The sequence below is a fragment of the Lactuca virosa genome, chromosome 8 (genome assembly GCF_052849685.1).
Source record: "Lactuca virosa cultivar CGN04683 chromosome 8, Lactuca_virosa_CGN04683_v6, whole genome shotgun sequence".
Classification (NCBI taxonomy): domain Eukaryota; kingdom Viridiplantae; phylum Streptophyta; class Magnoliopsida; order Asterales; family Asteraceae; genus Lactuca; species Lactuca virosa.
In genome coordinates this window covers 67,916,121-67,931,151 of record NC_136433.1, presented here as the reverse complement: position 1 = coordinate 67,931,151, position 15,031 = coordinate 67,916,121, and the positions used below count along the sequence as shown (strand labels likewise).

General features: G+C 31.2%; 1 protein-coding gene across 5 annotated transcripts; it reads left to right on the top strand.

The window, feature by feature from the left end:
- Positions 1-1,028: 1,028 nt before the first annotated feature.
- LOC145132434 (uncharacterized) lies at positions 1,029-5,799 on the top strand. 5 transcript variants are annotated; one of them, XM_079067215.1, is made up of 10 exons: positions 1,029-1,211; positions 2,515-2,562; positions 3,839-3,896; positions 3,986-4,066; positions 4,229-4,333; positions 4,414-4,523; positions 4,613-4,736; positions 5,305-5,357; positions 5,439-5,532; positions 5,599-5,799. In XM_079067215.1, the coding sequence occupies exons 4-7, from the start codon at positions 3,989-3,991 to the stop codon at positions 4,638-4,640; spliced, it is 321 nt and encodes a 106-aa protein (XP_078923341.1). In that variant the 5' UTR covers positions 1,029-1,211; positions 2,515-2,562; positions 3,839-3,896; positions 3,986-3,988; the 3' UTR covers positions 4,641-4,736; positions 5,305-5,357; positions 5,439-5,532; positions 5,599-5,799. The 5 variants fall into 5 exon arrangements, with proteins under 5 accessions (XP_078923341.1, XP_078923340.1, XP_078923342.1 ...); XM_079067214.1 differs by lacking the exons at positions 1,029-1,211; positions 2,515-2,562 and adding exons at positions 2,592-3,737; positions 4,901-4,941; XM_079067216.1 differs by lacking the exons at positions 1,029-1,211; positions 2,515-2,562 and adding exons at positions 2,592-3,737; positions 4,901-4,941 and having other exon boundaries at positions 5,427-5,532.
- Positions 5,800-15,031: the final 9,232 nt, after the last annotated feature.

The window sequence follows — 15,031 nt, the reverse complement described above, 5'->3', positions numbered from 1 at the left end:
CTTGCAACTCTCCTTCTTCTCCCCACGTTCTCAATTGTAGTCACTATATAAGAGGTCGATTTCAATGTAATCGATCATTCCATCAATCAATTACTTCAAACCTTTGTATCGTCTCATCAATGATGGAACACAAACCCACTAAAAACGCTTTTTCCTAGATTAGTACAAGGACGTTCTCACTCAATTGGCCTTATATAAGAAGGTGTTTGGGATTATGTTTTTAGCTTTAAAGTCCTTTTTCTAAAAGAACTTTTGTAAAAGGTATTTTTCCAAAAGTAGTGGTTTAAAATGTGTTCGGATGGACAAAAGATAAAAGTTGGTTTTAGAAGGTTAAAAAGTCACAAAAGTCACGATTTCGTGACTTTTAGGGGGTGTTTGGTTTATCTTTTTGAGATGCAAGTCCTTTTTGGAAAAGTTACAAAAAGTCAGGTTTTCCTTATCTTTTTGAGAGGCAAAAGTCATTTTTAGAAAAGTTACAAAAAGTCAGGTTTTCCTGACTTTTCCAAAAAATCAGGTTTTCTTATATCCAAAATCCACAAGTAGTTTTTAAAATGTTTTTACCAAACATCTTTTACATTTTATCTTTTTCTAAAAGGACTTTTGGCCTCTCAAAAGATAAGTCAAACACAAATCCAATTTTTTTTCACTTGGCCAAAAATTGTTTTAAAAAGAACTTTTCACTTCCCAAACATCTATTAAACTTTTTAAACATCTTTATAACTTTTTTGACTTTATGAAAAAATGAAAAGTTCAAAAATCAAATCTACCCTAACAAAAGAAAACAAATTTTGCCACATGTAATTTTTTGGTATTTTTCAATTAAATTAATTCCATGTGTAATTTTCTGGTTTTTTTTTTATTTATAAAAAAAATTATAATTAATGCATTAAAAATATTGATTGATTCATTCTATTATTATTTGATACCGTTTCCTTATAAAACGCTTACTATTATAACATATAGACATTTTTTATAAGTTTTTCCTAAAATCACGCCTATCCATTCAATTATCATTTTGTATCTGTGAAACATGTACTATCATACAATGCAAATATTATACTGTCATCATTCACTCGGACACATATCTTTGTTGACAACATCGTCTCTCGCTATCTCTCCTCACGTCGACTCTCCTCTACTCGCCGTCACTCCCCTGTAAAGACACCGGCCAGAGACATTCGATAGCTACATCTCCGTCGCACCCAAACCAGGTTCCATTTTTCTTCCTTATTTTCTGCTTTCTTTCTTCTTTTTCTGATTTCTTTGAAATCACCGATTGATGTTGTTGGTAGACTTCTTTTTTATCGAAAAGGTTTTCTTTTGCTGTGATTTCCTTCTTCACATACGATATTTCTATAGTATGTTTTTTTTAATATCAATCGCCAAGTTCAAGTTCTTCCTTGGAATTCTGTTAGGTGATTTCTTACCTTCATTGATAATTGATTTGCTATTGATTCAGTAATTGTGTTTGATGTTCAAAGGTATGAAATCTGATGCGTATTGTGTTTTTTTTAAATGGAATGTGTTTGCAGGCAAGCTGTTTGATTAAATGCCTGAGAGAGATAGTACTTTCTTATGCATGTTTTCACTTATCAATTCTAATATATATGTTTTAATGTTTAACTTTTGAATTTTAGACATCCATATTTAACTTTTATTTTTTGAAAAGAAACCGCATTTAAAAACCTAATTATGTAACAATGAAGACTTGAATACTACGCAAACTCTTAACTTTTTCAAGTTGATACCCTCTATTTCATATTCCTAAAAACAAATAAGAGCACCATGTTACTGAAAACTGCATAATTTCTTAAAACATGCAAATAGCCCTTCAAGTCCCACCTCTTTTTGAAGCTTAAAAAGATGTCGAACAAAGTGCTACATAAGCCTCTCCTTAACACTGTTTATCCACACCTGATCAAAAAGCTATTTTGCATAAAAATTAAAATGTTTGTTAAATTAAATATAGTTTTAGGTTGCCGTTACCGGTAAAATAGTTATATACCTTAAATGACTTTAGGCCATAAATATCCAAAATGCTTATAGACATTATGTTCTTATTTTGAAACATAATTTTTCTAGAGGCCATTTTGAAAAAACTTTAGTAGAGAGGTGGATATTTTGTACTACCATTGATTTGTTTTTTAAACCATCATATTTCCATTTGGTAAAAGAAAATAAATTTTGCCACATGTCACATTCTTAGGCCCTTGCCACATGTAATTTTTTGGTATTTTTCAATTAAATTAATTCCATGTGTAATTTTCTGGTTTCCTTTAATTTAGCTGCTCATGGAGTAATATGAAGAACATAGCATTTTAGTTAATAAAATATTAATTTTTCACAATTATTCCATGAGAAAGTTTATTGTTTGATGTTTGATTGATCTGCCCCTTAATAAAATTTTGATTTTATCAAATATATTATAAATCTATGATGTTATATTCATGTTTTTTTATTCATTTTCTTTTTTTATTAATGTTAAATGTCCACAAAATGTTTAATTGTTTGCAGCTTCTACACAAGGTTGGCCTATTTTTAGCCCTTTCTTCGATTATACAGGTGGGTATTTTATACTTTCATTGATTTGTTTTTTAAAACATCATATTTTCAGTTGTTTCCTTTAATTTAGTTATTTCTTCCATTCACGTTTGAAATTCTTTGAAAAAAATATTTTATTTTGCAATATAACTATAAAAAAATCAATGTACTTAAAAAGTACATTGCTATACTAGATATGTGTGATCAAACTTGGTTGTTATTTCCTACTTTAATTCAAATTTGAAATTACCATTCTATTTTTGAGTTCAATCCAAAATACCCACCTGTTTACATAGCTCAGCCCATCATGATTATTTTTATTCAGTTTCCTTTTTTATTAACGTGAAATGTCTACAGACTGAAAATTGTTTCCGGCTTCTACACAAGCTCGGATTAGGCTTCTACACTCACCTTAAATCCAAACTTTTCTATACTTGTGTTCTAACTATATGTTAGTGTATAATTGTGTATGTCATATGTATTTCTCTTTTTCTTCTGTTATGTGTATGAATGGTCTGCAACCAAAACAACACCCATCATTGATAAGATTTTCTAATCATTTATATGTAATTGATTCTGTTTATGCTATATTCAATGAGCATACGGGCATCAACATCATCATTACAAGCCAAATAATATTCATTTTTCTTAAAACTAACAAGTTATAAAAAAAATTAACAATCTTATTTCTACTAACACTTGTTGCATACTATTTTAAAATTTTCAAACATAATATATGAAACAAATACACGGTAAATATGTAGATTCTATCCTTCCAATCGGTGAGAAACGTGGGATTTTATTTATTACTATCGGATTTTTTACTTAAGATTGTCGGATGTCTTCAAATTATGGGTTAACCGAACAATCGAATATCATATTTTATCTGTATGGGTTATCGCCCATGCTAATTCTAATTAGAGAAAACTATAAACTACTTATATCAAATAAGCAGTGTTGTATATATATGCAGAGAATAAGTTTCTTAAACCAAAAAACGGCAATGTACTTACATAAATAATTTTTTTAATAAACCCGTGTAAGACACGGGTCTCACACCTAGTTTTTAATAATCCCAAACACCCTCTAATTATTCACGGTTTCAATTGCTTGCAACGTTTCATCACTCATGGAGCATAAATCACCCTAAAATTTGCTTGCAATTGAAGACAATCATCCTATGATCACCACCGCAGGTACATTTTCATCTTCTGCCCAACCTTTGTAATTTTATAATTATATGAAGTTCTACTTTGTGTATTGTGTGCTTGGATTTCTGCTCCTTCGGTCACCATAGATGCAAATCTAAGCTCTCTCTCTCTCTCTCTCAACCATCATGTTTGGAGCTCAATAAGGTACAATCTTTCTTCAAATCTCACAGGAAGGATTTAGGGTTCAAGCCACTGGTTTATCTAACAATCTTACTATTGGGAATACCTTCTAGGGCATGAACGCATTCAAGATTCACAATTTTGGAGTTGGTTCATCTATTTGGAGCGTCTTTGAAAGGAACATGTTCTTACAGGTAATAATCTAATTTCTAATTTGATTTGATTTTTTGTTAAAATCACTGGTCTTGAAGTCAAAGACATTGTAACTCTATCTGATAGCCATACTCTGCTTGGTTACATTGCCCTTTTGATTTGAGACCTGTAATCTTTCTAATGCAACATTATATGATGTGAAGAGGGAGCTACTCACAAGGAACATCTGGTTTGAAGGACCATGGTCTTTCAACAATCTGGATTATCAAATAGCTTATTTAATTACTTTTGATGGTGCAAGTCCAGGGGTAAAATTGACTTTTCGTGCTTCTACACTCCCATTTTCATGTCAGTTTAAACAAATAAAAATCCAATCTTCCATTTCCAGGTCCATTTGATGATGCAGTTACTTACAAGGTCAAAAAATGATGGAATTTTATGTCCCATCCTCAGTACCCTCCTTACTCTGCTTCTATCGCCCTTCATTGTGGCACTCTTGTATGTACATATATTTTATTTCAAAATAGACATGTTTAATATGTAAAAAGAATAGTAAAATAAGTAAATAACTCTTACTGATTTTTCAGGTTCATTATTATCTTGATGAAGCAATAGGGTGGGGACTGGAGATGTGGTAAAACTCAAGAAACAATTAGAAGCTGTCCCACATAAGGGTATTACTATTCAAGCGTTGGCAACCCAATTGGGCAGGTAAAATTGCATTTTATTTACCATTTTTAGTAAAATGGTAAAATTATATAACAACTACTTCATGTGCGATTTATTCTCTATTAGTCTTTTTTGTTGCAACATACCATATTCCTGCTACTGTCAATTATGGACATTATGGGATTATGAAAAGGATGTTATTTCAGGTTTTATGAAGGTAATGCTTACCCTGTTAAAAATGTTCCAGGTAACACCTTATTACCTTATTAACCTATTAAAAATGGTGGTAGATGTAATGGTGTGCCTGGAATTGCTTGTAATTGTGTTACCTTATTACCCTCTTAAGAAACTTGATTATTTGACCATGTAAAAATTTCGTTACAATGCCAAACATGACTAAAAATGGTGATCATGTTAAAATATTCATTTCTATATAATAAAATTAGATGATGTATATGTGGTTGCAGATGTGCTAGATTCTCTTAAGTTTTCACATTTTTATGGCTCTAATACCGTAAAATTCCTAATCAACATTTGGAAGAACCACTATCGGCCATTGTTTCAAGAGAGAATGCTGATGTTTATTTTTAATGAATATGTTCACTTGTAGGATAAAATGGGCAAGAGCAACAAGAAACCTCATACTTGAAAAATCAGAAAGAGGTCTTTAACTTTCCTTCCATATATATGCAACTTTCTGGTCTTTTGGTTTATTAATGGATTTTTTTTTAGTCTTTTATGTAGAATAAAATCGGATGGAAGTTGTGGATTTGTTTCATCAGGGGAGATGGGTGTTGGTTGGAAGAATTTTAATGGAAGCTATAAGGACACCAATAAGGTAGAAGCATATTTATATATATGGTTTTGGTAAATGAGTAAATCTGATTGAAACTTTGTGATGCAGTCATGTGTTGAAGCTTGGGAAAAATGTTGAAGAATTGAAACTCAAGTCGGCGAGTGTTATAATGTTTGTGTTTGCAAATAGTTTTTAATAAAATATATAAACATACTTAATTTGTCTTGAACCAGGCAAACATGAGGAAATCAACATACATGGTGAAAAAGATGATAGAGTTTGAATTTTTATTTCACCTTTTCCAGTTAAGTCATGGATTCGTAAAGTGGGTGAGATAAAGTGTTATATTTCCATTAACAGACTTTTTCTATGGGTGGCTTTTACATCTTGGAGATTTGCAGTTTGTTTAGGATCTAACAGAAAAGGGTAAGTTCTTGCATAAACTATGATTATAAAGAGTTCACTGAAAAGGGTGTCAAAGATTTTTATCCGGAAGGAAAGCTAAAAAGATTGATTCTGCGATGGAATCGGAAAGGAAAACCTATGATTAATAAATCATTGCCAATTAACTTCATTCCATTCATGGGGGTATTTTCGTCATCGTCAGTTAACATCATTCCATTCATTCTTTTGTTCCTACTCACTAAACAACATTCATTAATAACGCATTCCATTGCACCATTAATTGCATTCCCTCTTCCATTCCGTTCGTTTTTCATTTCATTTCATCCAACCAAACATATCATGTATGTTTGGTTGAATGTAATGGAATGGAATGAGTATTTACATTATTTTATCAGGTTTAGAAATGGAGTGAAATGTAATATGTTTTTTAAGTGATAAATGCAATGTATAATTCTATCATTGCTTTATACATGATAACTATATGTAATGTAATTTATATTTAGTTAGTTATTTACAAAACACATTATTATATTTAATTTTATTACTAAAATTATATATTTTTTGTTGGATCTAATATATACACAAAGTAATTTTTACATTTTCATTAAGATGGTTTTTATATTTAGATAAAAAAAAATTTTAATACTTAGATTTGTCATTGAATAATTGGATCTCAAAGAATTTTAGGGCTGAAAATAATTTAATGTTGGTACTTTTGTATAAAAAAAACTGATAATAGTCTCAACTCTCAAAAGTGGAAGATTTTATGCTGAGAAGAAGATGGCGTATTGGTTGGGAGGTAGCTCAATATTGTCTTTTTTCTATTAATTATGAGATGCATGATTTAAAAGTAAAAGAAGGGTATGGTTAATGGGTTTGTTTTATTAATAAAAGCTATAGATTCTTGCATTGTAATAGAGGCGGATGTGAAGGAATAAATAATGGGTATTTTTAGAGTAATGTTTATGGTTGGTCAAATGTGCCAGAGGAGAGAAGCAACAATGACTTTTAATGGGTATGGATCATTATGGCTTTTTGAGCTGCAGTTTTTTTGGACTACTATTTTTTATGGTCTTTTGGGAATGGATAGGATTAGACATTAGTTGGGGATTATGTAATGATCGTAGATTCGGGTTAGTCAATCTAGAGACAATAAGCGTCAAAAATAACTTTTTTTGATGGAAGATTATTTTGAATAAATAATGTTGACCAAGTTATAGTATATGTCACAAGGGTTCCATACATATAAAGAACGCTGAAATCCGAGTTATAACGAAAAAGTTATGACCCGTCGAAGTTTTACGGCAAAACCGGCACGACACCGGGAATCGTAAAAAGTGAATTTATGATAAAATACTTTTTAGCCTTATCGATCTATACAAAAGTCATAGTATATGTTAAACCAAGAGTGTGCATAAAAATAACGTCCAAATCTGACTTCGTACGAGGAAGTTGTAATTTTTCTAAGATTTAGCATAACAATGCACAACCTGAAATTCAAATTTTAGATCGATCGATTTTTGGTCAGCTCAACCTAAATAAGAATTGAAGATCTCATTAATAAGAGCTCAACGATAAAAAGACAGACGAAAACGGAGTCTGTATGTAGAAGTTATGAATTTTACACGGTCATTTAACAGTCTTCTCATACTGTTAAATTTAAAATCGGTCGAGAATTAGCTGACGGAGTCAAAAGGAGAGTTGTAGATCTTGTCAATACCTACGCGTGGATATAAAGAACGTCGAAAACGGAGCTCATATTTTCTGACCGTGAAAATGAGGATGTCACATATTATTATTGCAAGAGGATTAAAGAGTTGTACTATTTGCATCTTCAATTTATATGTGAACATGAAAACAGAGAAAGAGAATGGGAAAAGGTGGGCTTTGCTAGGTGATGTAGAAGCGGTCCTGTTTGCTTCTTTATAAATTGGGAGTATTGGTTTTAGGGGAAAAAAAGTGGAAGATTGACATTTGCAACTGGTAATTAGGAAACAATATAAATTAGTTCTATAGCAATTATTCTATTTCAGTGGCATTCTCATAGTTTTCTTCTGTGGAATTGTGATGTCTCATTACACTTTGCATAATGTCACAGAGAAATCCCGAGTAACTACCAAGTAAGTTCATTTAACATCTTTTTTAATATTAGCCTTTTGATGAAAAACTCAAAAAGTTAGTTTGTATCTACTTACCCACCCTTTTTTCCAAAATTGTCATTGATTTATTTATCTTTCTTTATGTTGGAATGAATGCTTTAGACATTGAAAAGTGGAAGTTTGTAAAAGACAAGTATAATTTTAAGCCTCATTCGTGCAAAAGACGTAAATACCCTCATCATGTATGATTTTGGTTTGATCACCATTCTTATGGTTGTTTATACTTTTTTTTATCCCTGGGACTTATGTTGAAGTGAATGCAATTTTATTGGGATTGGTTTTAGTTGGAAGAGCAGCCTTTGTTTCCCCTGATCATTTTTATCCAATTTAACGAAGAAGGCATGACACGAGAAAATATATTTTAGGCAGCAAGTATATTCTTACTCTATTCTGGTTTCATGATTTGGCTGGTTTTTGTGAATTTTAATCCTTTTTACTAGTTTATTTCTAATTTTCTTTCTAATTTTGGTGTTTTTATGGTTTTGATATGGTGGTTTGGTCTTATCGGAGGTGATGTGTCCATATCCCTTGCTTATAATCAAATTAGATTAAAGGTAGGGTTTTATAATTACAATCACTCATCCTAAATTTTCAACCATGTGTCAACAGTTAAATTTAATATAAGTTTTATAATCTTATATCCACAATGTTCATTTTTAGTTAATTGGTCGTTTTTATTTGAACTTTTTATAAATTATCTACAAGATGCACTAGGGTTTTTTTTTCTACATTTGATAGAACAAGTTGAGCGAATTGATACTGGTAACCCTAATTTGGATCCTTCTAAAAGCTTCAAATTTGGTATTAAAGAGCAATTACAATGTCCTTGTGGAAAAGGTTCTTACAATAAAAGGCATGACTACATTATTTCCTTGAATATTCCACTTCATAAAGCTACTAACAAAATTGAGTTCTTTTCTTTTTTTACTAAAATTATACCGACAAAACTGCAAATTTGGTCCCTGTGGTATGCATTTTTTTGGGGTTTTAGTCCAAACCTCGACTTTTTTGGATTAGTGGTCCTTTTGAACTAGTTTCGTTGCGTTTTTGGACCCTCTGAATAGTGAAATGACTGTAATACCCTTGGGGTATTTATTTTCCATTTTTCTTTCATTTCTTATTTAAATCTAGTATTAATTTATTTATTTTAATAATTAAAAAAATAAAAAGGGGCACTCTCTCTCTCTCTCTCTCTCTCTCTCTCTCTCTCTCACGAACAAGAGGAGCATAGTTTCTACCCCAAAATCCATTGTTATACATCGTCTTTTCTCTGCATCTTTACGCCTCAATTTGGATTTGTTTTTCTTTTTGAAAATCGATTCAAATGGGTTCACATTCTTGTGTAGGATCAATTTTTATAATTTGGAAATCAATTAACAGGTAATGTGGAAAGCTATATGAAGATGAAGAGCCGATTTTCCGGGTTTGCTCTTCAAGAACAATCAAAATTTTGGGTTTGGTTCTGGAACTAAAAATCAATGTCTGAATCTAAAAAAAGATTATGGGTCTTCAAGATCAACCGATTTCTGAAAATTTGATTTCGTATGTGTGTTTTCATACCATTTATAGGTTTAGGGTTAATGGAATCAAAGAAATAAATGATGTCATTGAATAAAAGCGAAGCTGAATAATCCCATAACTCGATTGGGTCACGAGAATTAGAGTTAAAATCGAAGGTGAATCGAGAACACGATATCATGAGAGGCTCATATTTGCAAGTTTGGAATCGAAACCTGAGAAAGGGGATCGAACACGCCATGGCTGCATTTTTTGTGTGTGTGTATATATGTTGGATCAACAAGTCTGTATTTCTGTGTATGTTGAAGAAGATGAACGCAGAAAAGTATTATGGTGCCTGAGGTATGAAGATGGGGATGTGGGTTTTGATAGATTTTTTTCCGGATTCATTTTGTGTTCTTCCATTTGTGTTCATAATCACCTTCAACCTCCACCTTTATAAACCCAAGAACTATGCGCCCAAATGATTCAGCAACCTACAATCTTGCTTTGCTCCCTTCTGGTATCGGAAGTAGGCAAGAGAGAGAGAGAGAGAGAGAGAGAGAGAGGTGGGTCCTCTCAATTTTTAATTATTAAAATGAATAAATAATTATTAAACATTTAAAAACTGATTTTAAAAATAGAAAATAAATACCCCAAGGGTATTTAAGTCATTTCAGTTTACTGGGGAACCAAATTCGCAACAAAACTAGCTCAAAAGGACCACTAATCCAAAAAAGTCGGAGTTTGGACTAAAACCCCAAAAAAATGCATACCACAGGGACCATTTTTGCAATTTTGTCAATTATACCATTATACTTTTTTTTCAGTCAATCCATAAATTTTTCAAACATTTTTCCAAACCAACCATTTTGACATTATATAATAGATCAATGACCAGTGAAACATGATATAACAAAATTACTGGTGAAACATGAATATATGATATGACATTTAAAAATTGTTAATTTGCAAAATCGGTAAAAATAAATTTTCAAAATTCATATATAATTCCTTTTATTTGTTATTAATTAAAATTTTAGAGGAACTAGAAGAGCTTCAAAAATTGAAGGTGCAAAAAGACGTAAAAGGGGAGAAACTGTAAGTCTGATAATTTGGATTCTTTCATATTATTTTTTTAAAAATATATTTATTTCAGCGTTGTACTTTCAACCTTTTTTCTCATTAAGGCATTGTAGTTTTTCAGGTCTTCAGAAGAAATTATGCGACGAAGGGTGCCATTAAGTGATTGCTTGGATAGTTTTTCTTCACCAGAAGATGTTTAAGGTTTCTTTAGTACTGCTATATTCCTTTATTTGTTATGATTTTTATTTTCCGTTTATTTTTACAATTAGGACACTTGTGTTATTGAAGTTGATTCTTCTGAAAAATCATATATCGGATCCTCAATAACACCAATGAAGCGCCGACTTCCACGATTGTGTGAGGGGTCTTCTGAAGATGATATCGTTAGTTAAATTCAAATTAGTTTTAAAGTGTTTTCTGACATTGTTTTGTAGCTTGTATTTCTTTTCCAGTTTTTCAGTTTTCATATCATCGTAGTCCTCAATTTTTTTATAGGTTATTTGAAAGTATAAACATGATTAAACATTTTATAAGAGTTTTTAGACATATTTATGGTTCAAGTATTTCAAATGTATGAAATCACATGGTACATTCATGTTTTTTTGTCCTTATGGCAAAACACGTTATTGTTCGGGTACCATACGGCAAAGGATCTTACAAGGTTTGTCCTTGTGGGTGGTTTTATCTAAACCGATAATTTGAAAATGTTGACTTTCAACTCTACATTGAATAATATTTCAGTTTTTGTTATGTATGCAACACAATTATAGATATTATTTCAAGAGATAGAAAGATATAATTGAGTAGATTTGTCATGTACATAGCTAATATAGGAACAAATGAAATAAATATGCTATAAAAATAAGATAAATCAATATATTGTTGATACATTTGTGGACAGGTATGACACTAGTTATGTGTATGATTAAATAGAAATTGTGCATATTAGGTATCCGGTGAAATGCCTAAATGAAGCTATCCTTCATGTTTTTGCCCCTACTTCTATTATAATTACTATTTTTTTTTGTTTTTAAAAGTCTTTATTTAATAATATATGTTTGTATCTTCCAAATGTTTAACCCCATTAATATAAAATTCTAGATTTACTCATAATTTTTTGGCGTGCTTGATTAAAAAAATTGCAATTCAATGTCTATTCTGGTAAAGGTATGCCTGGAGATCTGCAAACCAAAGTACCCCTCCCTAATAACCTAGCATCTAATTTTCAACCTTCTTAATCAAGTTTTTGAGGTTTTGCAAACAAAAACTCTAATGACATGGTTATCCAAGTATGTGCATTTTTCATGATTGATATAATGTATCAATATGTACATCTCATAAAATTGCCCATCTGGAATTAGAAAAAACAGTGATAAGCAGGAATAATAGTTATTGGAAGAAGTTTTTCTAGATAAGATTAGAGTTAATAAAGAGGATAAATTTCTTTGGCATTTGCTCAGAAATTGTTCTAATAATGGTAGTTATATGAATGCTGCGATTTGCTTGAGTGTTGCTACATGAAGGGCCCAAATTTTATTCACAAGAGTATTTTTTTTTTAGTATAATGTAAGGGTATGTTGGGTTTTTAGTTGCTTCCTTATTTTAAAACCTTCGTTTTGTTGTAACCTTACAAGGCAAATTTGTTCTTGAAAGGTATACATATAGTAACTTTAAGCTTTTAGTTTTAACCCATGTTTTTTATAATTTATGTTCACTACTATATTTTGAAAGATCTATCCCCATGTTGATGAGGTGAAATGGGTTTTATAGATAACTGAAACATGGATGTATCCTCCATTATGAGTCACAGCGGAGATAGTTAAGTACGTGATTAAAAAAAATAGCGGATGGTGGCTGGAAATTGCAAACGAGATGGTGGCAAAATAGTACTTGTATCAACTTAGGCTAAAGAAAAATACATAAAAACACGAACACAATGTAATTTACTGTTTTGTCAATTAACTTTTTCAATTATGTTACCAATTAAACCTTACACTTTATTTGTCTTTGTTAAATAGAATTACTTGCATTTTTAGTAGACTTAATTGGAGAGTGTTATACAAATGGCATTTTCCAAAATAAGTTTTCTATAATTAATTAAGGATATATTTGGAAAGTTTGTAAAAAAGCTCCTGAAAAGCTACTCCAAGTAGCTTTTTAAAAACTAGCAAAGTATCTTTTTGGCTTACCAAACACGACAACTCAAAAAAGCTCGAAAAATAAGCTAGCTGTGGTGTGCCAAACGCAGCCCTAGTACCGTTGAGCTAGAAGCCCTTTGGTTTTAATAATTGATTTGATGTTGTGTATTTGGTGAGACTTTAGACCTGATGAATTTTTTTGCAGAGTAATATGAATGGAATTTAGATTGAAGTATTAAAGTTGATAAACAACACCAAACCAAAAGTCAAACTGATAAATCCAAATCCATTGTAACAACAAAGAGTATTTAACATCACTTGTCGTCTTCCTTGGGTGCTTTATCCTCCTCTTTCTTCTGCTTAGACTGATAAAATCTCAAATTATTTTTTATTTAAATTAAAAATAAAAATACCATCTTTGAAGTTTAAACTATAACTAACCTCAGGCTGATTTTGCATTGAAGCAAGCAAATCCTTGACTGAAGGATCATTCGGGACAACTTCTGGCAGCTTCAAAACCAACAAACATCCCAAATAATCAATTTCTCTCCATTTTTTGTATTATTATTATTATTATTATTATTATTTTTCTATTCACAAAAAAAATAAAAACATAAAGAAGCAAGAATAGATGAGACAAATGACTGAGGAGCCAAAAGCTTCCCCATATCTGCTTCCCCTTATCCTGATCCATCTTTTGCACCTTCTTCAACAGACAATTGTAGAGCTGCAAATTGCAAATTAAATTAACACAAAACTAATTCTAAAAATATCAAGAAATCATAATATTGATTTCATAGTAAGACTAAGTTAGCTACCAAGTGCCAAATCTTGATCATCAGCAGTTGCCTCTGACATGTTAGCATCCCTTGTTGCCAAAGTAGCAGCAGCCCCAGGATCAAAATTTTGGTCATTTTACTTGTTCCGAGTAAATTGACTATTTTGGGTTTGAATATAACTGATTTCTCCAGTTTTGGTTCAAATTTTTGGTCATTTTACTTGAAACAAGGACCAAAAACTTTAGAAAAACCTCAAAGCAAGACCAAAAGTGCAAGAGAAAACTTTTGGGGGACTAAAAATGCAAAAATCAGATAAACTCAGGGACCAAAAATTTTATTTATATTAATAATCCTCTTATTGAATTTTAATGTTTTTAGGTTGTTATCATGAATCTTGAGGGCAGTTTAGTAACAGACCTTGATGCAAAGAAATGGTCGGATGCACCAGGGGATGATCCATCTTCTTACTACATGGTTGACATTTTATTTTATTAATATTTCTGTTTTTTAGATTTTTATATTGAGTGCATTTTTTTTATTTTTTTTTCTTGACAGGTACCCTTTTCAAAAGTTGTTTATATCGAGCAATCCGACTTTAGAATGAAGGATTCAAAAGACTATTATGGGCTTGCTCCTGGAAAGACTGTCCTACTCAGGTGTGTAATTTTCATAACTTTGATGGAATGGAATCTGTCACACCCCAAAATCAGAACGGCGGAAACGTTCAGGGGTGGAGGACTTCATGTACAGTATCACAACAATGCATAATAGTAAAACAAGCAACAACATCATCCATTGCATCAATAGTATAATTTAATACAAGTGTGTTCTGTATAGTTTATAAGACACCAAAAATATGAATCAAAATAAAAGATGAGTCTTGAACGTGCTCCATCTTCTCAAAATCTGGTCATCGGTACCTGTCTACTGGTGACATGAGAATACAAGTTATTTTGAAAGCGTGGATCAGCATTAAAGCTGGTGAGTTCATAAGTATTTTAGTGTTATTGTTTGTATAAGTTTGAAGAATGTACTTGTAAATGTTTGATGTAAAAGTTTGTAAGTATTTGATGTAAATGTTTGTAAACTTCCTAGAAAATCCTATATTTTCTACTAAAGTAGTCTTCTACCAAGACTCAATTGATTCTCTATGTTTGTTCTTTTGTAAAAGTGTGAGTTTTCCTAAAGTATGACTATCATTACCAAAATATAGTTTTTCATTACCGATTATGTGATAAGATCACAATGTGAATGAAATGGGAAAAATAAAGATGTACTATAGTTTTATCTAGGTAACTACCAATGTACTAACTACCTTAAACTTGTTAGTTTAATTAAGGTAAAATGTGATATGATTGTAACCATACTTGATTGACTAGTATAACACGACGTTCTAGACGTCGAAATGATATGACATTCGTCACCCGTAGACCTGCAGGTCCCACTGTAGCTAGCAGCAAGGTGTGGGATGGTCAAT